Below are 27,326 nucleotides of genomic sequence, written 5' to 3' on the forward strand. Positions count from 1 at the left end.
TGCTGATGATGCCGCCCTTGTTGCCCACACAGAAGCAGCTCTGCAGCGTTTAACATCTTGCTTTGCGGAGGCGGCCGAGGTTTTTGGGCTGGAAGTCAGCTTGAATAAGACAGTAGTCCTCTACCAACCTGCACCCCAAGAAGATCATCGCCATCCCCATATTACCATCGGCGAGTCAGACCTTAAGACAGTTCAGCAGTTCAGCTATCTGGGAAGCATCATTTCCTCGGATGCCACGATCGACAAAGAGATAGACAACAGAATAGCAAAGGCATATAGAGCCTTTGGAAAACTCCATAAAAGAGTCTGGTGTAATAAACACCTGAAGAAAAGTACAAAGATCAGTGTCTATAGAGCCATTGTATTGTCTACTCTTTTATATGGGTCTGAATCATGGGTCATCTACCGTCATCACCTGCGACTCCTGGAACGCTTTCATCAGCGCTGCCTCCGTACAATTCTAAACATCCATTGGACTGACTATGTGTCTAATGTCACTGTCCTCGAACAGGCAGGGGTCACCAGCATCGAGGCCACATTGCTGAAACTGCAGCTGCGCTGGGCAGGGCACGTCTCTAGAATGAAGGATCACCGCCTCCCCAAGATCGTGTTTTATGGTGAACTTGCCACCGGTAGCCGCAAGAGAGGTGCCCCAAAGAAGAGATATAAGGACTCCCTGAAACAATACCTTAGCCTTGGCCATACTGACTACCATCAGTGGTCCACCTTGGCCTCCAATCGGGAGACTTGGAGGCACACCATACATAATGCCGCTGACTCCTTTGAGAGCTCACGAAGAACTAGTCTCGAGGAGAAAAGACAACACAGGAAGAATCGTGTCCCACCTGTTCCACCCAAGGAGACCTTCTGCTGTGCTTTTTGTAGCCGGATTTGCCTATCCCACATTGGCCTTCTTAGTCATCAGCGCGCTTGTAGTAAGCGTGGGTAAAAGCCCTTCCCAAATCTTCGTTCGTGAAGTCAAGCCATGATGATGGAGAACCCCCCTTGACATCATTACTGTACTGTCATTGTTAAAATTAACTGTAGTATTAAACTCTGAAGAGGACTCAATAAAACTCTCCCTTTCTTCAAGGGACCCTGATTACAAACACAATGTGCTCCCACAGCCTGTGCTAGCTACAGAACAGGTTTTTTTTTTATCTTGCAAAGTCCAGCTATTTGATTTTTCTATTTTGGCAAAAAATTTTATCTTCTGGGCTCAAAGCATACTCTAGGAAGTTATTCCATTTTAATTAAAAAGAAGCTAGCCATCGGCTGAAGTGCTCAAATCCCTTTCTTAGTCTGCTTTACTACATGCCAGGGGAAGACTGAGCAGTAAACTCTGACTTAAAACTCTGGGCTGGAGGGTGATGCTGGGCTATTGCAGTAAGACACTAGCAGCTCAGAGCATTTTATCTGCAAAGGCTCCTGACAATTGCTGCCCATAGTTGTTGCAACAGCGAAGAGCAGGTGTAAATCCTATGATGCCTAGCTAGCTAGCTATGTCAGTTACAGGCACATTTTGAGCAGTTACAAGGCTGGAGGCTGGTGAGTCTACATGGAGAGAGCTGTCCCTTGCTCATGGTGTGAAACCCCAGGGGATCATGTTGGTGTTTCCTGTTTAATGCCACCAACCCCCTCCCACACACACGCACACCACCACCACCACCCCCGGCCCCCTGCTGCAACACAAGCTTGGCCCAGGACAGCGTCTAATGAGCTGATGATTTGGTGCGAGACCCTCTGGCTCAGAGCTGAATGCAGGCACCATCAGTGGAAGGGGCTATGTAAACGATCCAGACAGGCTGACCTGATTAAATATTCCATGAACTACCAAATGATCCTGCAGTCATTGCCATGGGGAGACAGCAAGAGCCAAGAACCAAATTTCAGCACAGTCTCTGTGTTGTAAACTACTCTGCAGGTACACTGTATTTTTATGAATACATTCCCATCTTTGGAGCACTGAAAGCCAAAAACCATGTAAAACATTTCAGGGCATTCAGAATGAAAAATCAGTGTGAGATAAAGTAGTCCTGCATGCAAGTACAGTTGGGATAGTCTTGGGTTTTCACATTAGGCTTTTGGCCTCTTACAAACTTCCCTCAAAGTCCTGGATCTTCACATCATGAGTCAGAAAGTATAGGGTTTATTAGAGCCACAAATAGTTTGCTCAAGTCACTGCAGGACTCGTGATCCCTGGACCATTTAACTGTTGCTACATGGGAAGACATCACACACCAACCATTAGTGAAGGCGAAAGCTTTTCCTGCCTGGCAAGACATCTCCATGGCTCAGGAGGGTAGCAAGTCTCATCCTCACAAGCCAGCATCTGGGAGGAAGAGTCCAAGCACCTAACAGCCTCACTGCTACTCCCCTGTGCAGTCAGCATTACTGAGAAGATGAAGGAAACAAAAAGCAAAGACTGTGAACAAGAAAGGCAGCTATTACTGATTCAGATTTTCTCATTGCAACAGGAAAGATCACCAAAAGCAGCCTTAATGGTTTGCAATCATCAGAAACACTGGTCCTGTGTGTCTGTGGTTTTATAATACCCCAGTTTTATGCTGCCCTGGTTTTATAATACCCTGGTTTTATGCTGTCAATTTGAGTGACTTCATTGAAGATCAGAATCACTTCAGACTTTCTCTTCCCCCTCTCCCTGACAAGTTGTAATTCACACCAGAAACAATATCATCCAAACCATTCTCAAAGACATTTCCATATTGTCTAGTCCTCATCCACCCCCAGGTCCTTGAGATTTGTCTCCTAAATGAAGGCTGTAAATCTTTGTACAGGATGGCAGATCTTTGAGCATCTGAGTTATTATGTAAATGCAACTGAATGGAACTTTTAACTGCAAGTTGATTGGGACTGCAAATGAAACACCAGTGTTTTACAGGTCTGAGCACTTCCTACAAACAGGAACTACTGATATTCACTGACCTTGAACCCAAAGCAGGATCCCTGAACTGTTCTGAAAGCTGAGGCAGCACAGGTCTGGGCGGGAGCTAAGAAGCTGCATTTCATCCCACTCATGCTGCCCATTTACCTGTTTCTCAAAATCTGAAGAAAATCAATATGGGCTAGTTTCCAACACTGTGAGTCTTACTGGATAGCCCTGTTCCACATACAGCCCTTTTCTTAACAGAAGAGCTAATTTAAGTATACCAAGTCCAAACACAAAACTGTTCCCCTGTGACTCTGAAGCACTGTAGGAACCAGGACATAGTAGATGGTGCTCATGTTAGGCTGCAGGGATCCAGCAAAGATGTCCTCACCTGACACGAAGGCCACTTTCTCCTTCAGTATAGGAAGAACATCGGCAGCTTTTAAACCATCATTTCGAAAAGAACCTACAAAACAAGAAAATAGGAAAGCCACATTAGGTGAGAGCATATTCTTGTTCCCAGCTTCATGGACACTCCATGTTTCTCAAAATCAGGCTGGAGGAAGCCTACAAATGACAGAAAAGCACGAAGAAACAGACTCCAATGTCTGATGCACAAGCAGTATTAGCATAAATATTCATGTTTGTAGAAAGAAAATACAGAGAATCAGCTCATCACTTTATCTTTCAGAAGTTCTGAAAGGTTAACAAATTTCCCACCAAGTAAGCAGGTTTAGCCCCACTGCCTGTTTCACAGACCATACTATGAAGCCTGGGAGATGCCCAGCCTGCAGACGCAGTCAAGAGCCTTCTCCCTTCACTGTTTTGAACACAGTCCAGGCAAAATTGCGGGGAATGTTACAGCACGTGCATACCCATTTAACATCAGCTCTTGAGGCAGATTTGCACAGGGGCTGGCTTAACAAAGGCTTTTCCCCTTCCTTTCCTCTTTACACAGCACAGCAGGAAATCGAAGGTCTCAAGGTGGGGACAACACTCTCCTCTGGGTAAGGGGTGTTTTGAAGCCACAGCACATCACGATGTAATACATGCTGTTCGATTACATGTTAAATATACCTGCACAGGCCATTTGCCTTCCCTGCAGTGCCACATTATTTCATGTCTCTTGAAAGTTCACCAAAGAAATCCCAGACTTTTAGTCTCCTGGAAGCCTTAGGAAAAGAACTACCAGTGGTTTCAGCCACCAGCAGCATCTTTCTGCTTTGCAAAAGACCAGCAGTAACGGATCACTCCTCAACAAGCCAGACACTGCTATTCCATCAGCACTATTACAAAACAAAAGGTGGATTTGAAGAACATCTTTGAATTGCTCTGAAAAATAACTCATCCATCACTGGGTAGTGAATACCCATCATGACAAATGATCTTCAATATGGTCTTACATCTACTCCAGCTTATCAAAGAATCAAACATATTTGAAACCCCTTGTTTTTACTTTCTACCTTTCACAGGAAGGCAGTAACCACCGTTCTTCAAGGATGGTACCAGGGCAAGACAGTCTGCTCACTAAGCAGCTTTCTTGACTGGCTAGAAACACGACAATGTTGTTCTGGCCACCATGTCTTTCTTGATGAACACAGCAGATGACACCTGATCATCTGGGTCTGAAAATGGGAATGGAAATAAAAGCACTACCTATATATTGTCAGATATTTCTTGCCTCATGCAGCCTTTAAAGGCACAGTGATTTGATCGCTGAAGAGGAACTTTTCAAAAGGGCACGTAGCAATAGGACAAGGGAGAATGGCTTTATGCTGAAAAGGGTAGATTTAGATAGACATTATGAAGGAATTCTTTACTATTAGGGTTGTGAGATTCTGGAACAGTTAGCTCAGAGAAGCTGTGGGTGTCTCATCCCTGGAATTGCTCAAGCCAGGCTGGACAGGGCTTTGAACGCCTGGTCTAGTGGAAGGTGTCCCTGCCTATGGCAGGGGGGTTGGAATTTTAAAGTCTCTTCCAAACCAAACTATTCTATGATTCTATGATGCATGCACACGTATGGAGCAGATGGGATGAAGACCATAACAGCCATTTTCACCTGCAACTGAGCCTGTGTCACCTCTGCAACACTCAGCTCCAGAAGATGAGCAAACTCATCAGCTAAGCCTACAGTCATTAAAATCAGCATAGAAAGGAGTGAAGTAATTCAATTCAAAGCCAAGACCAATGTAACTACAATTTGAACAGGCACTGGAGCGCAGTCCTGAGAGATCCCTAAAGAGTGCTTTGTGTCAGTAAAGTGTTTGAGGACCAGGGAAACTAGTCCTGGTTGCTGAACCCCTTCTGTGTTAAAGTAACCAGGACTTCTGGCACTCTGTATTAAATATATGAGACTTCGCTATTAACCTATCCTCTTAACAAGAATAATGTCTCAGATCCCAGGCTGCGGATAGCTTTCACATCAAACGGAGGAACCATTCAGCCACAGGCAACGTTTGGAATTTAAGAAGCTTTGTATATAAGCATCTCATCCAACCATGAAGCAAACAAGAACAGCCAGCGTGCTAGACACATCACAATGGCTCCAAGACACTGAAGTGGAGCACTGGGCCAAATTTCTCCAGCTGCAAGATTGGCAGTGTCGGTGCAAGCTGAGTTTTGTCCAATATTTGTTAAATTTGTCAGGGAAACAGCAAAGTCAATTCTTAGGCACTTAACTATGCAGCAGACATTGTACAACTGAAGTCTAGTCAACAAAACCCAAAAAAAATTAGTGGTTTTGGTATATGTATATGTAAACCACACAGTAAGGACTTCTTAGCAAGCAGCACTGTACTGAGGGCTGAAAGACAATTTCAGATGCTCTCCCACAAGGAAGAACTGCATCTCACCAAGGTAATATGCATGGAGACCAGGAGAAAAATGTATGACTTTTAAGGAGCGTCGCCTCCTGAGCTGCAGCAGGACAGGATGCAGGCAAAGGGCTTGCACAGGAAAGGCAAGGGAAGATACAAATGGGGGCAGTGCTGCCAGCAGGTTTTTTTGCTTTCCTTATTATCCTCCAGGACAGGCCAGATACACTGCAAAATGACGAACACATCAGAAAGTTGTGAGGCCATCCCAGGGCCAGGAAATCAACAAAAATTGACGAGTGATGCAAAACTTCCCTCAGGATGAGGGAGGAAACTCCTGAAGGTAGGTCAGTGCTTAAAGTGACACCCTTGCCCTGGGTAATGTATGTGCTCACACAAGTAGCAGCTTACGACCCAGAGCTGAGGCCATGACCACTTCTTTCAGAGGTCACTCCAGCTCCTGATAGAATCTTCACGCTAGCAGCTACATCTCAGAGCATGCTCTCAGATTTTCCAGCAAAGGCTCAGGGAAGGGATGTGTAAATGGAAAAGCAATGGCTTTAATGAGGGCTCCAAAAGCAACATCAAATCTGTCTCCAGGAGGACACAGAGCAGCAATGATGCATTCCCCAGTTCATAAGTTATTATAAGCATATCCCAATAATGCTCATTTTCATCCTATTCCCCAGCTGTTTCTAATACATTTGTTTTGCTTGTTTGTGTGCTGGACCCAAAGCCATGTCTGCATAGCACTATGTAATTTTTGTTGCAGAGCCCTGGGTATACAACCACCTAGCCAGTTTGTTACTAGATGATGACAAAGGCTGTGCTTTGTATTCTGCCCTACACCTCTCTCTTGCCCCTGTAAGACATGAGCCCTTCTGCAGTAGGAATAGACAGAAAAGGTGGATGAAGGAAGGGCGGAATGGACACTGAGCCACGCTGCCCACTGTCCATGCACTTGATTTCTGCCTCACCACTGTCAGAAGCATGGGACTACCCAACAGTGCCCCTCTTGCCCTTCTACCTGCAAGTCTCACCATGGTCTTCAAAGAAGCTTGAGCACTGTAATTGCTGACGTGGTTCCACGTCTCAGTTACCCTGCAGCCCCTCACACCTTTATCATGCCCTGGCTTAATGTGCTATCCACCTACCAGAATGCTATGACTATCCACAAACTTATTACTCCAGTGACACAAGAAAAACACACCAAGCCTGCTGGAGCAGTTGACAGAATAATGTACTCCTGTGAACTTGGAAGCACTGAAATATTAAAACAGTGGATCTCCAGCATGGCTGAGTCACGTTTCAGGGCAGAGCAGTGTCACACATGCACAGCCTGTCTCCCAGCAGGGATTCCCTGCATGGCAAAAGCAACTCACAGTTTTAGGTGAGATGCTGTAATGAGAAGCCAGCTGGGTGAAAAGGGAAGCTTAAGGCATGTGTCCATGTTGAATGCAGCAAACCTGGAGCTGAGAAAATTCCTTTTTCCCCACACAAATGCCCCAAGTAGCCTAGGGAGCTAACTGCTGCTGATGTGGAGGTCAGCAGCTTAAGGGGCTTCCCGAGCAGGTTATAGACCTGCAAACAGCAAACAGCTCCGGGGAACTGTAAAGATTAATAAAATAAGCAAGAGTTGTGGAAAGAATATCAGCCTACAGAGTTTGAACTGAAAGCCAAACTATAACTCTTGGAGTGAAACAGAAATTATCCCTGGAGAGAGTCCTGTGGGCTTTAGGATTTCTTTCACTAAGCAGAGAGCGGGGCCTCTGTTGGAGACACTGTCTTAGGCTAGATGAACCAATGGTCTTCTCCAGAGTGGCTTTTCCTAGAAAAGCTTCAGTTCTAATACAAAAAAATGCAGCTCTTGGCTTCAAATAAAGATCAGCTGCTGGAAATATGGAAATACTTTCTATACTTAAAAAAGTATGCGTAGGCAAGAAGAAGGCCTCCTGTCAGAGCACTGCATGGGGCTTAATCACTTGGCTCCTGATGCCTTCAGCAGGATTTGTTCATCCCAAGTCCCATGCAATGTTTCAGGAAAGGCAGCCCACATTCTCTTAGCTCTCAGAACAGCTTTGACTATTTAAGAACTCCAGCATGAAGTTTCTTTAACCAAACAAAACTGAACTCCTTGGGCTAAACCTACCCCTCCTCAAGGAACTGTACTGGAGTCCAGGAGGCAACAGTAGCATTAATCTGGTCCATATTCTTTCTTCCTCCCTCAGTTAAGGCCTCTCTTGTACTCCTCTGCCTCCCCAGTTTTTGGAGCAGTTATCTTCTAGGTTTACCATAGCCTTCTTGGCTTCCTACCTCTTCTTTTTCCTCTCAAATTCTCAGTGGATTTTATTTGTGTTTGCAGTGAAAGCCAAGTGCATCTTGGCTTCTACAACATACAAACAGAAGGGACATCTGATGTGAGCAGAGAAAGGCAGAACAAAGGAAACTTTATTATTCCCATTGTAGCCTTTGCAAACTGAGTCACAGAAAGATTGACTTGTCCAGTGTCAGACAGAACGTTTGTGCAGAGCTGGACCCTCATTTTCCCAATGCTTTCCCAGTGCTTCTCACATACAACCATCCCTTTGTCTTCTGGCAGAATATAATCCTCTGTTTTCTTCTCTTTACACTTTTTGCTTCCTCCGCCTGCCCTTCTCTCCCCATTATTCTTTCTTTGTGCATTTCTGCCTCAAATATTTACTCTGTGTGTGTGCTGAACACTCTTTAACCCCTTCCTCCCCCTCCTGCACACTACTATCTGTCCCTGCAGGGCTGTGAGATTTCCTAGATAGATTTCTCTGATTTTCTACAAGCAATGGAGAGGGGCTTAGCCAAGGGCTGCCGGGGCCTTTGCTGCTGGGATTTTGCTGGCTGAGGCTCATTGATTCAAAGGCAGAGAGGCCACAGCATGGCATGAGCATTTGGTAGAACAGAAGCAACATGTGTTCCGGACTAGTATTTTAGCACCATCTGGCAGAGATAAATGGGGCTGGACACTCTGCATCTGCTGATCGCTCCTCTGCGGACAACAGAGTGATCCCTGATACAAAGAAGACTTTAATGCCCTGAGCCTCCCAGGAGCCTGTAAGGCTGTCCTGTCACACTTCCCCGCTGCAGGCAACAGAAGAGCCAGTTCTGAATTCACAGACTAAGGAAGGAAGGATTGCATTGAACTGAATCTAAAGGCAGCACCTGCCAGAAAAAAATAGAAAATTAATCTGTAAATTTCATTACCAGCTATTACTGAAGATTAACCCAGAGCTATATGCTTAACTAACAAAGGTTATTATTCTTCTTAATATGAATTACAGACCCATGCCATGGCCTCAAAAGTTGCAAGAATCATGGACACTGAATAGATGGTCTGCACAGCACCACATGCCTAGCACTTTATCCCAGCTGAGACAAAAGTTATATTCATTACATTGCTGCATTTATTCTAAAATGAAAAGACGAATGTTGTTGTATTATATGTGCAACATATTATATTATATGTGTAATATTATATGTGTACTACTTAGGGTCAGTCCAGGACTAATACTATTTTCTCTGTGTTTCCTTATTCTGTCCTTCCTTTTATTCATTATACACCACTACTGCTTGCTGCAACGTCTTTCTGGCCACAGCTATTGGGTGGCATTACTACAGGCTACCTCCACTTACAGCTTTTGCCAGTGCTAGTCAGAGGTCCAACTCCTTTTCAACTGCATTTTACATGGACAGGTCGGTCCCTCTGATTTCCCACTGCTTGAAGCCCTGCACAGCCCACTTCCCTCTCCTGCCTGTAATACAGAAAGGAAGGGCTGGGTTTTGGGGGAGCTTGCTAATTGCTGAGATTGTTATTCCTTCCACGAGGTACTTGGCAGCATCAAGCCTCCCAGCGCAGCCTTTGAATGTCCACACATTTAAACAGTAGCCTCAACTTGAAAGCATGCCAAAAAAATAGGCAAGGCTTCAACAAAGATACAGCCCCTTGCAGCAAGCACGAGAATTCATTAGCCTCTGTGCACATGTGGCCTCGAAAAAGCTGTGTTCAGCATCTGAAGCCTAAAACACTGCATCCTGTGCATCCCACCTAAGCCAGCAGCCAGGCTTTGCCTTTTTACACATGCCATAAAACCGTTCAAAGCCTCAGAAGGATACCAAATTAATGCACAATCTGCGGCAAAGGCTCTGCCTCATCTCCATCCATGGGGAATTTTATTTGTTCCATTTTAAACATACACTAATAGAGATGCTAAGAGAATGCAACAACTGTGAGTCAATCTTTTATGCATTTGCTTTCTATTTCCATCAGGACTTTGGAATCAGGCTGAGATCTTTCAGTTCTTACCCTTAGAAAAATAATTAGACATTATAGGTAGCCCTGTGGATAGAACATCTGATTGCTAGTCAAAAGACTTGGCTCTATTTGTGGTTCAGCTCCTAAATTGCCTTGTGATCCTGAACAAGCTGTTTTAACTGTGCTAGATCTTGGTTTTCTTCTCTAGAGAATGAAAATAATGACTGCCCACATTAGTAAAGCACAGTCAGCTCCACAGACCTCAAAAGCACCTTATGTACATGAATTAATTTTGTCTCAAAAAGCCTTTCTGAGGCAGGGAACTGTTGCAGTGTGCTTTTATAGACAGGCAAAAATGAAGCATCGACAGTACGAAAGACTTGCTCTGGTGATCACAGAATTTTTTGGGAAGGAAAAGGAGATGGTAAAAGAATTGGGAAAATTAGGTCATCTGAGACAAAATCTGGTGTTTTATTTCTCAATGGATGTGCTTTATTTCTAAATGGATGTGCTGCCTCAGAGGGAGATGAGTATTCAGCACCTTGAGCTTTTAGTCATTAAGTGTCTTGTAGATTGCACTACACATCAGTGACAGTCCAGATGCAACAGTCTTTTATGGTGTTAATAAAGAGCTACAGGCCACTTTCTAAGTATGGCCATGGTTTCTACCCAAGCCCAGTGTGCAAGAATATTTTCTATTAATTTCAGTCCCCTCTTAATTACAATTGGGTTCCTTATGGAAACATTCCTCAAAAGCTTGTAATCCTGTAAAACGTTTAGACCTGTTAAAGGGTTCCTGTAAGAAGGATGCAAGCCTTCTGTCAGGTTCCAGAGACAGGATACCCAGGGTCTCATCCTTTATTAAATTCTGTAGGTTTGAATAATTACCTTTAACTGGCAATGGTTTAGTCAACAGGCTTTTTTCACAGAGCTGCACCAGGGCTTCTGCCTGCACCTGTCACATATCAGTGACGTGCTTAGGGTTTCCCATGTGTCTCTCAGAAAGCCTCCCTCCTGGACCCTGGAGGTCCCCAGCCGCCAGTAACGTGTCCAGGACAAAGAAATAAAATAAAATATCTAATTATGTACAACATTCAGGAGGCACTTTGCTGAAACGCCAGCCTTACAAAGGAACCATATGCCAGTGCCTCAAGTGTGCTTTGCAAACATCTGCCTCTCAGGGGGATTTCATGCCAGACAGTAAGAAAGCAACTTTAATTAGAGGCCCATTGAGATCCTTGTCCCAAGGCCTGTGACTTCCCTAAAAGAATAAATAAATAAATAAATAAATAAATCCCAATCAAACAAAGCAATAGCATTTCCCCCTGTGTTTAAAAACAATCCGTACGCTTTCTCTTTAATGCAGAGCTCTCTTTTTCATTTTTCTGACAGGGTTCAACATGCCTCAGCCAAGCAGACACACAGGCTGACAAAGTGCCCACTGCCTTCAGAAAAATCCCTGCACAGGAAGGATGGTTGTGTCTAGTGTGAGTGTCAGAGTGGGTTTTAAATTAGTAATTTTTGATTGGGGTTCATCCAATATTCAGAAACTACATCCTCGCTATTAATTAGGCTTATATTTCCATGTCTCACCTCCCCTCAAAACCCATCTGATCAGATTCATTTATTCCTTTGCTCATCCCCTTTGGTCCCTCTTTCTGCTAGGACTTATGATTTCAGCTTGCAACTACTGTGTCATCCTGTGAAGCTAATTTAAAAAATTTAACAAAGTGAAACCCCAAACCTGCAACTCAAAGGGGGTTTTCCCTTCCTAAGCACAAATTCTCCACTTAGGGATAAAGCAAGGTCCATGTCCTAAACTCTTGAAATGGGGCAGGCAAGTAGAAACCAGCCCTGCAGAGGGGTATGAAGTCCTGCTGAGATCACAGAGGCTGCGCCCACCGCTGAGGGTGATGACACAGTTCATCCAAACTAGGTAGTCGCAGGTCTCTGAGTGATGCACCTCCAGACAAAACTAGCAACACCAAGGTAGCAAGAATGGCAGGAGAAAGCATGCCAGTTAACATCAGGTGCAGCACATCCCTGCAGGGGTGCAGGAAAGGCTCATGGCCTACACTGTGATGCTGGGCTGCTCTGACAGCAGATCCCCAAAGGAGAGCAGGACCTCCTTTCACACCCTACTCTTCTGTCCTTATTTCAGTTTCCCAGGGTCTACTCCTCTGCAAACCAATCTAAAATGAACCTCAGCACACCAACAGGGACTGTGCTTAACCCACTTGCAGCTGACTTCAGATTGTCCAGACCTCTCTAACCGCCGACCTGGAAAGCAGCAGCAGTAGCTCCTCCAAGGGTCTCGCAAGGGAATGCCCTGGGTGTAACAGTGGTTGGTTTAACTTCCGCAACAGCATCCTAAATCTAAACAAAACCAGGGCAGACATTTTACATACATCAGCGGGAGGGGGGAGACAAGACACTCATAGGACTAAATAATTTATCTGCTTCTCGTACGGATGCTGACATTCTTGACACACATTAAACATTAATGAAAATCATTTTATGGATGACTGAATCATGCCAGTCAATGCATAATCTCCTGCCTCTCCACCTGCCACTTTCACCCTCATCTGGGTCCTATTGCAGAGTGCAGCCACTTGTAACTCTGATGCCAAAGAGCAGAGGAAAAGCACTGAGGGGGCTGAACAGACCCTAACAAAAACATAGATGAGAACCAACCCCACCGAGTCCTAACCCTGCTGCTGTTAAATGCAGAAACCTGCTGTTTTGTTAATTAGCTAACATGAGATGCTGTGAATCATTTTGGAAAGCAAATTACGTCCCTGATTTCTAAAAGCTTCCTGGCTGCATTTGCTATTTTTTTCTTCTCTCAATGTATAAATGCCAATTAAATTGCCTCTGTTTAATCTAATGTTAGCCTACAGCCCCTATGCCCAAATCTCTTTAGCATGCTAGTATAAATGTTTATAGCCCTAAGACTTACTGCTGTAAGAAGCTTGACATTTTTGTGGTAAACACCCTGCAATATTATTGCAACATTGAATAGAAAAGGATCACCAGTGGGCTGAAAATGCAGCTTTCCTTTAGTTTGTTCCAGCTAAGGACACATATAAAGAGATAACTAGGATTAAAGCCTCAGTAACTATCTGGATCTCTTCCTGGACAAGCAGTCCTTAAATTTGCTGAAATGACACCCACCAGAAGGCAGTTACACAAAGTCACTGGACAGCCTTCAAACACAAAGGATACACATTAATTTCATTTTGCATATTCCGTTAGACTGAGACTGGACACCAGACTTACCGGAAATAAGTTCTTTATCGCAAACATACTTTTCTTTATGGAAGGGGCTAAAATAGGTCTAACAAGATTATCACCTAAACTCAGTGAATTGGCTTCTTTTTTACTCAGGGGGAGGTCAAAGCTGCACAAGTCACTGGCTACAGGTTAATGAGATCTGACTGATCTCCAGAGGGTGCAAGCTGCTGCTCTATAGATCCCTGACAGCTGGAGTGAAATGACAATCCAACTCATCCTTAAAACACAGGGATGTAGTCTGGGGCCCCTCTTTCCAGCCCGCTGCCAGGTTGCAAATGCAGAAGCCACAGACCTTGTCTCCTTATTTTCTTATTTCAACAAAAGTGGCAGAAGTACAATATATTGGTGATTTTTTTTTTTAATTTTGCAGCTTGCGTTATAAAATCCTTTCCCCATCACATCTTCCCTTCTTCTGAAGGGATTTTACTGATTGGTGGTTTCCCTCATTTCAGTTTCACTGACCACACGCTCTGCAAAAACCAGCAGCTCCAGGCATGAGGGAGCTGTCACATGCAAAGAGCCAGTAAAAGTCCAAAAGTTCATTAGAAAGGCCTCTGAAAGATAATGAAATTACACCTTGATCGCAGGTGCCCTATTGCAGCCTGTTGTGCCTTACCAGGATGCTGCCACAGGCAGCGCAGAACCTCATTTTAATAATACTGTGAAGCAGACCCTAATCTAAACCAGCTAAGTAGACCAAAAAAAACATTTATTAGCTTCAGTAAACTAGAGATGAGGGGAAAAAACAGCTTCTCCTTTCTTCCACATCTCCTACTGCAGATGAGATTTCACTCTTCTGGCTGCAACAGTTGTAATAATCCATTTTAATCTTTTTCCCCACTCGTGAATCCATCCTGCATACACATCTCATGCAAGGCATCCCTGCTCTCCAACACAAGTGCAGCCACATGCACCTTCCTGTATTCTAGTTCTAGCTTTGATGACGAAAGGACAAAAATGTGTCCATGTTCCCAGCCTACAACTCAGCCCAGGGTTTCCATGACCTTTTTCTGAAATCTCCAGCTCTGCTGCTGGAATGACTTGCCCATTATGTTAGTTGGTCAATAACTCTTAGGCACTACCATGCTAATACATCTTTGAATAAATGACAAGTCACAGTCAGAAGTCGATGAACCATTAGGAGCGATGACAAAACAAAAATGGCAAATCAACTGCACAAAGGAAAAGAAAGAAATGCAGTGATAATTTTCTGCCTGCTTCCAAAGCAAAGGCAGAACGAAAGGCGGGCTGGAAAGAACAGATTCATCACACTCTGGTTCCATTATTATAATAATTAATTTATATTAGCAGGTGCACATTAAGAAGATCTGTTTCCACCCCTCTGCCACTACCAGCTGGTGCAACATGCATGTGTCAGTCATCAGACATAGTAGTTGTGCTGATGCCCCTCACCATCCATCTTCCGTCTGCATCCAGGCCTGCCTCCAGCCTGCTTTGTTATGGGGTCCAGTCAGCATCACTGGTACAGGACTGAACAAACACATCAGGGAGAGCATTTTTTAAAGTGTCTAAAATAGCCAGAGACAACTATGGTTGGAGGCAATCAAACACATAATGGCATTTCCTGTATTTCATGGCAACTGAGTGATGGTGGAGCTCAGGTGTCAAGGCCAGGCAGGACATTTATAAACCTGCCATTTACAAACTTAAACTGAAAAAGCAGCTATGACTTTCTAGCCAGAAGAAATGTTCCTGTCAAACATAGACTCATAGAATGGTTTGGGATGGAAGCGACCTTAAAGATTGTCTAGTTCCAATATGGGGCGGGGGGGGGAAATGCTCATCAGTCCGCTGATCTCTGTTTTATACCCCATCCAATGGATCCCACTGCAGGATCTGACCCAGTGACCACCAGCAGTGTTCAGGGAATTACATGGGAGGGAGAGTGCCAGAAAAATATCCCCTTGGTATTGCCTGCTTAAATGTTGTGATCTGATAAAAAAGCAGCCTGTGGAAATACAGCTACCCTCTCTACCACTTTCCTGGGAAGCCCTATCAAATGTTGCAATATCCATTTATAGCAAGGTGTACATTAATTCCAGAAAGTCAAGATACATGACGCTGAGTACTAATGAAGGATAAAGCAGTAATTACATGCTTGTGAATAAAAAATGCATGCTGAAATAATATGGAAAGAAAGTTACCATGCAGGACAGGTACAAAATTAAATTTTCCAAGTGGTATACTGGCTTAAATGATACAAACAACCTTTTCATGGCCATGAGATGCTTCTTTGGAAAAGTTCTGTGAACTTACACACAGAGAGAAAAACAAAGAGATAAATACTCTCTTCTTCCCCTTCACTGAAGAGCTACAGTACAGAGCACACTGCCTGCTGTAAGACTACTGACAATTAAGAATGTGTCACCCTGAGCATCATCTCTCTCTGCACACATTTAATCTGCCCATTACCACCATCCTCAGCCAATGCAACACAACCATGCACAGAAATCCTACGTTACGGGAATAAATATCCATTGAAGCCAAAATGGCAGGTCAGCTGAGCACATAAATTGCCCGGATTCTACTCAAGGACAAGAATAATTGTCTTTCCAAATCCACTGTAAAACCTTTGCCAAAGGATACTTTCTGAAGAGGTCACGCCCTGATGATAGCTAATACTTTCAAATGAATCTTTGTTATTGCCCAAATACAAAGAGATGTTTTAACGCATCATGACAGAAGAATGCCTTTTCCAGGAGCAAGCTTGTCTGCATTTGTATAGATCATCACTTAAATGTTCAGTAAGTCATATGACTTTGTGGCTTTGAAAAACGGCACTTTGATGTCCAACAGACAGATGTCAGCATAAAAAGATCAAGGAGGAAAAAAAAGCCCAAGCTCTGCACAGCCAGCAGTAATTGATAGGACAGTAGTAAGCCTGTGTGTGGAGACCACATAAGCAATAGCAACTGAGCTACCTCCTCACCCCTTTGCTTCCAAACACTATTTAGCAATCGTGGAACTACATAAGTGCCAGTAATGTGAAGTGCCCTAAGTCACTGCTACCTGCTCAGCAATATGGCTATGCTACCACTCACTACTGTTAACTCAGGTGCCCTCACCACTGCCAGAAAACAGGTATCTGTCAAAAGAGTGCACTTGAAGCTGTAACCAGTTAGTCCCTTGGGTGTCAACTGTTTGCAGAATAGTGTGTTGTAGCTTACACTACCACTGTCACTGCTCTTCCAGGGATAAACAGAAGGCTCCTGTCGTCAGTATTTTCAATCCAGCCCTTTTCTCAAGCACTGCTACTCAATTATAATGATTGCTTTGTTAAGTGTGGTTCTATTCGGAAAATTGACTCCATAAAAACAGGATCATGGAGTTCATGTTTATTGCATCTCAATGATTTCCAGATCAAACGCAGTCAGTTTACAAGTAAAAATTATGTTTGGTTTGTTTTTCCAGCTACCAGGTCTACAAACTCATGCTGTGATCTAGAAGTTAATTTGTCATCTTTTTGGCTTGTATGACTGCAAAAGGAACGAAAAAGAATTCTGCTCGCCCACTCCCGGAGTGGCTGCATATTTCCAGCTTCAACAGAGATAACAAGCAATAAAAGTGAAGACAATATTTTCAGTCCCACTTATCTAATTCTGTGCTTCAGGGCTCCAGAAAGGTAACCTGATTTTAAAAGCTACTCCAAGGGCAACTCGAAGTGACAAGACTTAAGTACCACTTAAAGTCTTACTGAATATTTAGGTACCTAAATAATAAGTACCTAACTTAAGGCATCCATTTTTCAAAACCATTCCCCTTAATTTAGTCAGCAAATTAATCAGATTTGCATGTGATCACACATAGATAGCAGATCACTTCAGTAGGAAGGTGCTATTTTTATATAGACACTTGTTGGAGCAGAATCGCATGTTAAAGAAAAATTTATGAGTCCACAAGCTATGTTAACTCTTTGACAGCTGCAAATTATTGCATCACAGGCATCACCAACTTGCTTACACAGACACGTGCATACACGTGACCTAAGCATTCCCCAGCTGTCTGCCTGTAAAACCTCAGTGCTGTAGGGGATAGCGGGTTTCCCTCATGGCAGCTCCTATAGGTCACAAACAAGATTCTGAACCCCACTATCATGTACATGAAAGAAACAAAGCTGTTCTAGGGGCAGAGAAACCCCTGAAACCTGTTTTTTACTATGGATTAGCTTCCTACCATGTTGACACACAGATCCTCCGACCCTTTGTCATGCCCCGTATGAGTTCCCTACAGCAAAACCTCCACTATGCAGCCACACCTTTGCTTCCCCCCATTTCACCACCCGCCCCCAACGTGTCCCGCTCTTTCCTTCTGTGCTCCTGTGCCAAATGGTTTTGGATGCCACTGGTCAAACATATATCACCAGTACTGCTCTCTGGACCCCAGTATGATGATTGTCTTGAGCCTTGCAAGGGATTTGAAGGACCCTTAGGTAACAGCTGTATGAGAAACACAGATTATTGAGGGTAATCTAAGGGAATGTTTGCCTCGTTAACCAATTATCACAAAGCATTCCTCCATGCCCCATGGTACAGCCATATTAATGCTGAGCACCCCATCTGGATCTGGGCTTTGCCTCCTCCTGCCTTGCACCTTAGGGAGTTAATGACAATGTCTGATGACAACCAAAGAGATACTACATTAATGCTTACAGGATAAGCGGCCTGAAAATACAGGCTGGGAATATGGCCAGCATTTACAGATGTACTGAGTTAATAAGTTTGAAGGAACTTTCCAAAATATTAGCCAGTTTTACACAGCCAGCCTTTCACACTGGCTTCCCAAGCTGGAAGTGCCTGCTTGCAGGGTCAGTTCCACCAGGCCATACTTGTAGCTTTGCTGTGCCTCTCCTCCCTTTCCTATTCCCCTCCAACAAGGACTAGCAAGGATGCTTAATTAAATACAAATGTTAGCATTTTTAGCTAAGTGTAAAAATGTTGATTTGGAAGGCATTGTGCCTTGCTTTCATCATTAAGGAGCACTGTGATCAATGTAACATCAGCCAATTACAGCAGTTACGGCACCGAGAGATGTATTTTTGCTCTCTGTCTCTCTTTATGTATTCAGGTGTAAAGTGAAGGAAAGTGCAGCCTCAAATGCTAATCACTGTGCTTGGGACATATTCAGTCCCAGGGAGCTCCTTCCAGGGCCCCTTCAATCACACAGCTATTTAGTGCGAGGCAATTGCCAATCCTTTCCCACTCCAGCCCCAGTCAAGGTCTTGCCCATGATTATGAAATCTGCCTGGAGATTTTAGTCATGCAACACAAGATTGCTGCTCCTGCAAACAAGCCACTGCTGACTTGCCTTTGTAAGATGTCAGGGAGACTCTTGAAACAACCACTGTGAGAAGGAATGGGTGTATTTGTGGCTCACTCCGTCCTCCGGATGGTATTTTACTCACATGTAGTCACAGATCGTGCTATTTGAGTCATGCTCATCTGAGAATGCAAACAGTTCCCAACCTGTAGTATAGCATTTCTGTTTGCAGGCTTAGAACTCTGCTTCCCTCATGATGCTTCAAGCAGAGCAGAGTCCTGGAGAGCGAGGGGCTGTTCGATGTTGGGGGGAAAGGGCTTTGTATGGATGGGATGGTAGTAATTAAATGCTTTGTGCTGCAGGGAAAATGCAGTCCTATCAATACTAATAGCTTTAGACTTTGGATTAAACCCTCTCCTTAGTCATGCCAATGCAGAGAGGAGCAGCTCTACCCGGTTTTCAGAGAACTGTAGATTTACACTGCTGAAACCATCCTTCAGTTCCACGCTTTTGTATGACTTTCCTCTCTGTGAATTATTTTAATTCCTTATAAGAAGAAACAGATTTGCCTTGCCATTTACAACACAGGACACTGCACTACTACTGATTCAGCCCTGAAAGCTCACTACTTGGATTCCCAAGAAAAATAAAATTAAATTGGAGTTTAGGCTGAGTAAATTCAGATATCTGAAAGCAAAAGTAGCCTTTTGTGGGAGAATTCAGAGCCGAGTTAAATCTAAAAGCAAACCAAGACAGCTAAGGTATGGAAATCAGTGTTAAAGCATACTAAGAACATTGCAGAGAGCCAGAGAACAAGCGCAAAGTTATGGCTAGTATGCAGTACTACTGATAGCTGCAGATTAAATTGACACTGAAAGCCCATTTCATTTTCTATCTTTCCCTTATTAAATTATTTTAGGATGAGAAAAAGGAGACCACATATCTGTCTGCTAAGAGTAACATGGAGTTATACCACATTAATCTGGCAATAAAGCCATCATGGGCAATCTCTTGGTTTAAAGCCTCAGGTTGTATAACTTACTCAAAAGTTGCTTATAAATTAATTTAGCCCAGGAAGCAGTTACTGTCTCATAAACACGGGATGTTTTTAACCTTTCATTTACCTATTTTCCTGCAAAAATAGGAGACGGTGAAAAAAACCAGACATCAGTGAAGGTCCCAACCCCTTTTTGTGGCTTAAGAGAGCTCTCCAGAAATTAACACTGAACACTTGCTTTTTATTCCTTGAAAGGGAACAGCCCTCTCTTCCTTGGTGTACCCTCTCTGAATGCCTGTGAAGGAAGCAACTCATGTCATAGCAAAGATAATAAAAGATGCAGATGGCCCAACATGTGAGACCCTTCCGCAGCTCCATACAGCTCTGCCTGGGGTCTTCCTGTGCCAGCTCTGGTCTCCAGGAAGTTCTGACATTTTCCTTGATGGACCCAAGATAAGAATAATGGTTACTGGGGTTAGCCTGAAACATTTGCTTTTGAATCCTATCCATAGACATAATGTACGATTGCACGCAAATCGTCCACTCTTCCTGCATCTCGGTTCATCCATCTGCTGGGGACAGTGTGTTTCCTTACCTCCTGACAGCAGCCGCAGAGCCTGGAAGCAGCATCGTCTCTTTTCACTGGCCAAGAAAATTTGTTACCATCAGTGGTAAGTGGGTGTTTTCTTTGTACGGTTTGCTCAAAGGGAAATTAAGAAGCAGAAAGAAAAGATGTAATACTATTCTTGAAAGAAAACATGCCCATCTATAGAAAACTGAGAAAGTATTCAAGTGCTACACATTTAGCACTGCTGCCAAGTACAGCCTTAAGCAATTAGTCTGATGATTGCTTGAACTATACTGAGTGTAATCTAATTTACCATCAGTCCACACCACAGGACATTTCCAGCACAGAGAGCTATTCTCAGTTCCCTCACTGGACTGTTTTGACCCAGTGAAGACCTTCAGGTGCAACCTACCAAATTTTGGTGGAGTAAATGAGAAATAAAAGTGGAGAATACTGCATTCAGAAAGCAAACCAGCTTGTCTGAGTCATCTCTGCGCTTCCAACATGTGTATCTTTAAGCAGGTTCACTTGTATCCCAGAGCAGCCACCATGAAGAAGGGTGTGCTTGGAGACAAAGTGCATCTATTGTGTGGTGAATGTACAACAGCATGGGAAAGCCAAGTCCCTCACAGAGGTCATGCATAGGGTTATCAAGATAAGCCCCTCACCCCTTGCACAACAGCCCTGTACCATGCACCACACTGCTGCCCCTGACAAAGACCAGGACTGAATCAGTCAGTTGCTTACCCTTCACACTCCAGATGTGTACTGGCGTTTTTACTAAACACTTTAAAGAGGTGCTTGTCTCAGGAGTCTGTGTACACATTCTCAAACTTCTGAGCTTTCAAACATTTCATTAGATCTGAAATTCCCACCACAGCAAGGAGTGATCTTCAGAAGGTATGGAGTCTGGGTGGTGGAAAAGGCATTTAAGTGCAGTGCCCAGATCTCTTCTTCTTGAAGCCTTCCTTACATCTGACAAGGACTGCACCAAATTTCTGAGCAATAACAGGTCCAAAAGTTGGCAGATTTGAAAACATAACATAAAACCACATACTTGATCACCTCAGTACTGGAGCATATAATTTCTTTACCTACAAGCCTGAAAGCTGCCACCACTGTTGCAGAAAAGAGATGCAGTGTGGGGCAACAAGCAGAAGTCTTTTGTAAAATCTTTTCTACAGAAGCAAGAGTATTTAGTCACCAAAACTATAAATTTCAAGACATATTTTAAGACATATGCCACAACTTTCTGTGGGATTTTCAGTGGAATGAGGATGAAGATTTGGTCCTCAATAGGAAAACCTACACAGTGATATCTGGAGCCATCAGCTGTTGATCTCTACTCAGGTGAGACAGCACTGACACCAAATTACCTCTCATTTAAACTGCTTGTCCCATATGGCTGCATACGAGATGCTAAGCAGGGCATGGAGAGGAAGCTGGAAGTCAGCAATGTTTGGCATCTGGGTAAAAACCAAAGATGGCTTCAGAAAAGAAAGACTCACCCTGCTCCTTTTCTTCCAGTCTGAGAGTTTCACGTCTAGACCAAAACCAGTATTGCTGAAGAGGAGACTCATCACAAGCACGATAGCTTCCTACTCCGGAAATACTGGGCTTGATGGAGTCTGTGATTTTAAATTGGGTCAGCTAACCCATAATGTGGCTGAAGAAATTCAAAAGAAATTTATACCAAAAGCAGGGGGAAAATGGCAATGGGCAGCAGAGAAATGTTATATAAGGATACTAGACCTTTGTCTTTCCTGTGAGGAAAACCAGGTCTCATACAGGATTTGTAGCTGTGAGTCAAATCTGTTTTTCCAGACAGGAGAAGTATCCGAAATCTCAGATGCATCTCCACCACAACGAGTCCCAGCAACATCCTCTTCTGGCACAGAAGGCCAAATTCCAAGGCTGTTCCAAGGGCTTTCTAGGCCAAGACCTGGATTTTATTGTGAGGGGACTCATACTGAAAGCCAGTCAGCAAGTCATAAAGAGACATGCTCATCTCCAAACTCTCCAGGCTGGAGCCATGTCTGCTTATAGGGGATTCCTGTTAGAGAACTTGTGTCATCTAGGAGACAATGCTTATCATTTATTCAGGCTTCATACTTTTTTATTCAAGCCACAGATACACATTATTGCTTGGAAACAGAGTAATCCAACTACCCCATGTTCTTCCTTTAACCCAATTGGAATTTACAGGAATTTAATGGAATATATAGAACTTTCCTATAAGAACAAGATTGTGTAATAGCTCAGAACTGCCAGGCCTTTCCAGCTGAAAGTGCAATGTGGTGAAAACACACAGTTCATCCGTGAAAATAAGGACAAGGAGTCAAGAAAAGAGAAAGTGAGAAAGGAAGGCTCTCACACTTTTTTACAAAAATATTAGCCTGATAACTGCACAATTAAAAATCAAAAGAAGAAAATGTGAGTGCGGCACAACTTAAAAGAATTACATTTTTATACAGATTTTTTATTCTTCTGCCTTCTAAATAGTCAGTGATCTGCTGCACTTAAAACTGTAGGACGATAATTGGAAACAGAGTCTAGTCCCATAACAGGAAATAAACTCTTATCAATGGCTTTTGCAGATCTCAGTCAAACAGTTGGGAAACTGGGAGTCCTGGAAATTAATATGTAAGAACATGATCTTAGAGAAGGATATAGCAAATGCACTTATCTGTAATGAGTTCATACTGGTTTTTTTGTCATAAAGATAACCCTTGAATAAGAAATCCAGCCATTTCCTGGTTTGGACTTTGTCAGGATTCCTGGTAACAGCATTGAGGAGAAAACCCACATAATTTGTTTGGCAAACTTAGAGAGACTCTAGCTTCCAAGCAAGCACAAACAAGAGATTTTCTAGCATCTCATGAGCTGAGCTAAAGACAATAACAGGGCATTATATAATGTGACAGAAACCCATTTGAACCACAATCCATTAGTGCAGCTGAATCACTCAATTCTGCAAACTTCACAGATCATTCAACATTAATTGGGGCAAATTAAGTTATAATTTACGACTTTTCTCCTTCATAATTACTTATGGAAGGAAATTGTAAAGAATCAACAGTTAAGATGATGCAAAAAAACTTCCAAATAATTTGTTAAACACAACTGCCCTTTCAGTTTCTTCCCCTTTCTCTCTGCTTACAGAGCAACTAGTAACTTATTTCTTGGTTACTTGGGTCACCATCTACAGCTTTGCCCCAGTATCCAACTCACTGAAAACTATTCATAGCTCACTTTCGCAAGATGCATGGATAGGACCTATGACATATTTGTATGAGAGACACCCAACAGCCAATGGGCATGTTAGGATGATATTACAGTGGAAAGTATTCTTTGGGGAAGGGATGGGATGGGTGGGAATTTAAGAGAAGGAACCAGTATAGCAAGGAAATCTGAAAACCAAGGAATGAATCCATGAGTCTGGGGCTGAAGGAATGTTACAGTTCAATAGTCCTGGCACAGTGTGACTTGTGCAAAGTGCCTGTACCTCTCTTTTTCTGGAATGATGATTTGTATCCTTAATGAAATCAAGAAATCATTTCAAATAAGACCAGTAATTACTGCTTATCTTACATGAACAGAAAAGGAAATTTAACTTAGGCTCAAAGGCAAATTACGAGTAAAAAGAAAACCTCTAGAAATGTAACCTCATAACTGATTATTCCTTTCACAGCCTATTATCCTTTGCATATTGTCAGTCCTCTTCAGTTAAATGCCCTGTGCAATTTTAAAGACTATAAATCAGTGCCACTTCAAATGGAAGTTGTAAATTCATGCAGATGACGAAGCCATACATCCAAGCCGTAATTCTTTATTCCAGGCTAACTTGCTCAAGTTATAAACTGCCTTTTCGGACACAAAACAGGCCTGACTGATTCATTTTTCCATGGTGATCAGAAGACAGGGTGTGGGGTTGATAAGAACATGCTGATATTTGGCAGTGAAACCTCACCAAACTTTTCCTGACAAGATACTATTCAAATCCAGATTCTGGAATAAAAGCAGTATGCAATTTTTTGCCCAATCTGAAAATTCAGGATCACTTTGCTCCCATTTTACTCCTGTCACACACTGTTTTTTGAAATAGAAGGTATTGAAGAAAAAACCTACAGGATTTGACATTAATGAAAAGGCTTTGGTTCCTACCCTGCCTTCTTGCTTACCAAGTAGCAAATCTTGTCTGAATTTCTCTACAATATGCAAAGATAACTAGCAGCTAAATAACATACTGCAAGCAAACATATAATTACAAGGGAAACTCAATTCATACAATCCATGCATGAAACACCCTCTGAAGGAGATGGGAAGTCTTGACATGGAATGATTATAGATTCAGGTCCAGGTGGTAGCATGGAGTGTATAAATCAGAGAAGTTGTCCCTTCATTTGTAGCTTTGAACATAACATGGCTTTAAACAAAATAAAACAGAGCAAGCTAGAGACTGGTGACAGGCTCAAACAACAGCTGTTTTCTCAGGGAAGAACACAAAACCACATTAGTGCAAAGGGTAGTGATGCCTTTCCACTTCTGTGAGTGCAGAGTGAAGAAGCAGAGAAGAGTTTTGGGGACACTTCACATAAGCATGTCTTCACGTCAAACAGCAAGCAGATAATCAAGCAGCTATAAGTGCACTTGAGAGACTACCACATTAAAAAGCTTGGCAGACTCATTTCCCATCTTCTAGGCAAAGGAAATGACTGACCCAGCCTGCTGTATCACTAGTGATCAAGTTAACCCCATTTGAGCCAACCTCTTGTTCATTTTGCCACTGTAGCCACAAGAACAGTTCTACCATCCAGAAATAATTCCTTGAGCCTGTTTGCTGTAGGCGTTTGGGTCTGGAACAGATACTCAGGGCAGTGACAAAGTAGAGCTTGAGCAGCAATGGCTGGATATAGCTTCAAGATGAAGATGCTCCTTGCTCTGTCCCCATACTCCCACCTCAGCTGTACTAACCAATTAGGCTTGGAAAAGAGGCCTGAGGTGGGACTGTGTTATGTTGGCTCTGTGTACATGGACTGATTTACTTGTATTATGAAACAACATCCTCCTAAGCTCAGCATCCTTTCCTCTGCCAATTTTCTCATCTGTCAGGTATCTCGATGAGAAAAGATGGTTCTTTTTGTTCTTGCCTATAGCAGCAAACCAAAAATAACAAAAAGCACTGCTGAGCATTTTGTGGCTGTTTTGAAATACTGTGAATGCTTCTGGTAATAGCCCAAGATTTTCAAAAGGATGTCCATTTGGGGAACCTAGTTTCTTAGCAACTGCAAGAAACCTCTTAAAGAGTACAGATTTCAAGAAGAAAAGCAACAAACCTAGCCTCTTGTTAGGAGGCTCCAGTAGGGTAACTTAAAAATATAAACCCTCAAAAAGTCTGCTTCCACTGGTAAAATCTCATTCCCAGTGTTGCATCAGTCACGGCCTCCTGTATCTGATCCCCTTTGCATCCTCCTCCTGCTCCCACTAAAGCAAACAGGTGTTTTTGTCAGTGCTGCAAGCAGGTCCTGTTCCCACTAAAATCAATCTTTCGGCATGCTTAGGAAGTTCGGACAAGCACTTGGCGGTAAATCTGAGGAGTTTATCCAGACAACGCTGTTACCTGTTTGTGTACATACGAAAGGCTGCACATTGACCTAATGCTTCTGAACAGGAGTTTTACTACATCTTCTGTGTCAGTCACAAAAGTGATGGGTGGAAATTGTTATTAAAGAGGAAAGTCAGTTCCCAAAATAAGATACATCATAATCCATCATTTCTCTGCCAAACATTCCTGTGTATTAATGATTCCACTAGGAAAAGAGATTAAAGACTATCATCCAGATTGTATTACAGAATGACAAACTCTTTCAACCTGCAATTCTGAAATCATAACATTCTGGCATCTTATCCCACACTTCAGCAGCTGGAATATCAGAGGCTCACTGAGTCCACTGCTAGTGAGAATCAGGCTTTACACTGTGATGTTAGTTTCCTTTTATTGTTGGAGGGGAATTTTCCTGTTAGTCCAAAACAGGGAGCAGTGCAGCTGAGCAGAACACAGGGCAGTTTTGTCCTTTTCACTTGCCCTCCTGAATGGACTGTCAGCAGTTCTGTCTATGTATCATGAATGCTAAAGTACTGGTTCAGACTGGAGTCCTCAATAGACTTGCTGTGGTACCAGGCAGCCTCATAATTCCCACCTCTGAAAGAGCACCAGAACATAACACACACCCCCAAAAAAATCCTCTCTCCCCAGAAAACCCAACATCCCCCTTTCCCCCCTCTTTAACAACATTTATGCTCTCCATTTCTGCCTCCTCTTTCTGCATTGCTGAACACACATCTGGGACTTGTGTTGTTGCATTTCAGTACTACACACTTTATCCCAGCCCTCCGCAGGGAAACAGGAGTCATTCCAGGTGCCTCTTCAGACAAATTTCTTTAGTGGCCTCCTGTTCCCCCACTTTCCCTTTCCCTAGAACTTTTTCTGATCTCCAAAAAGTCTATACATGCAGCATTACTTCCTTCACCATGAGAAGCCACAAATCAAAACACAAGCAGTGCAAAGTCTTTACACTTTCAGAATCCATTAAGTTTTGGCTTCTGTGGAAAAAAAAAATAAATCTGTGCAACATGTACGAGGGAGTCACAATTGATCTTTTAACACAGGCTGATGGAAACTGAGTATAACCCAATTTTCTGCCAAAAAAAGAACTGGGTTTTTCCCTATTACTTTAAAAACAGAAGAGTCCCTTGAACCCTGGCTTGTTTTCTGCCTGCAACCATCAGGCTGCTGTTTGAAGACTGCTGCCCAGCAGAACATGCCTGTGTGCTGGGCATCTTTCTGTGATCCTGCCCCAGCCTCCAGCAGCCCTTGACCCCAGGATGGCTGCTTGAGAAGGGCTCTCCCTGGGTCCAGGCATCTCCTGCCAGCTTTGCTATTTGTCACCGCAGAGCAGCATGGAGTGACGCTGAGAACAGTGAAATCATCATTACAAGCCCGGCTCAGGGGACCTTATGTCCATGTTAAATATGGCAGGACAAAATTACCATAGGGTGGGGAAATGCTGAACCTGGCAGTAGAGGGATTCCCTCTAGGAGGTGCTCAACAAGAGAAATATGTACTGTCCCCTAAGTTGTTTTTCCTGCTCTTCTGGCCAAAATTACCCTTATTCTTATGGCAACCTTACACTGACATGTCCAGA

General features: G+C 43.2%; 1 protein-coding gene across 12 annotated transcripts in view; it reads right to left on the reverse strand.

Moving 5' to 3' along the window:
- KALRN (kalirin RhoGEF kinase) overlaps window positions 1–27,326 on the reverse strand; it is a 513,375-nt gene that overhangs the window by 347,674 nt on the left and 138,375 nt on the right. For all 12 annotated transcript variants that reach the window (XM_061370039.1, XM_061370040.1, XM_061370041.1 and 9 more), the window contains one exon: window positions 3,282–3,356. In XM_061370039.1, coding sequence (XP_061226023.1) covers window positions 3,282–3,356 — 75 coding nt within the window. The remainder of the gene's footprint in view (window positions 1–3,281; window positions 3,357–27,326) is intronic.

Source organism: Neopsephotus bourkii, unplaced genomic scaffold, assembly GCF_033783945.1.
Source record: "Neopsephotus bourkii isolate Nb327-2 ecotype Australia unplaced genomic scaffold, CSIRO-AGI_Nbou_v1 NB_1526, whole genome shotgun sequence".
In the NCBI taxonomy this organism is placed as follows: Eukaryota; Metazoa; Chordata; class Aves; order Psittaciformes; family Psittacidae; genus Neopsephotus; species Neopsephotus bourkii.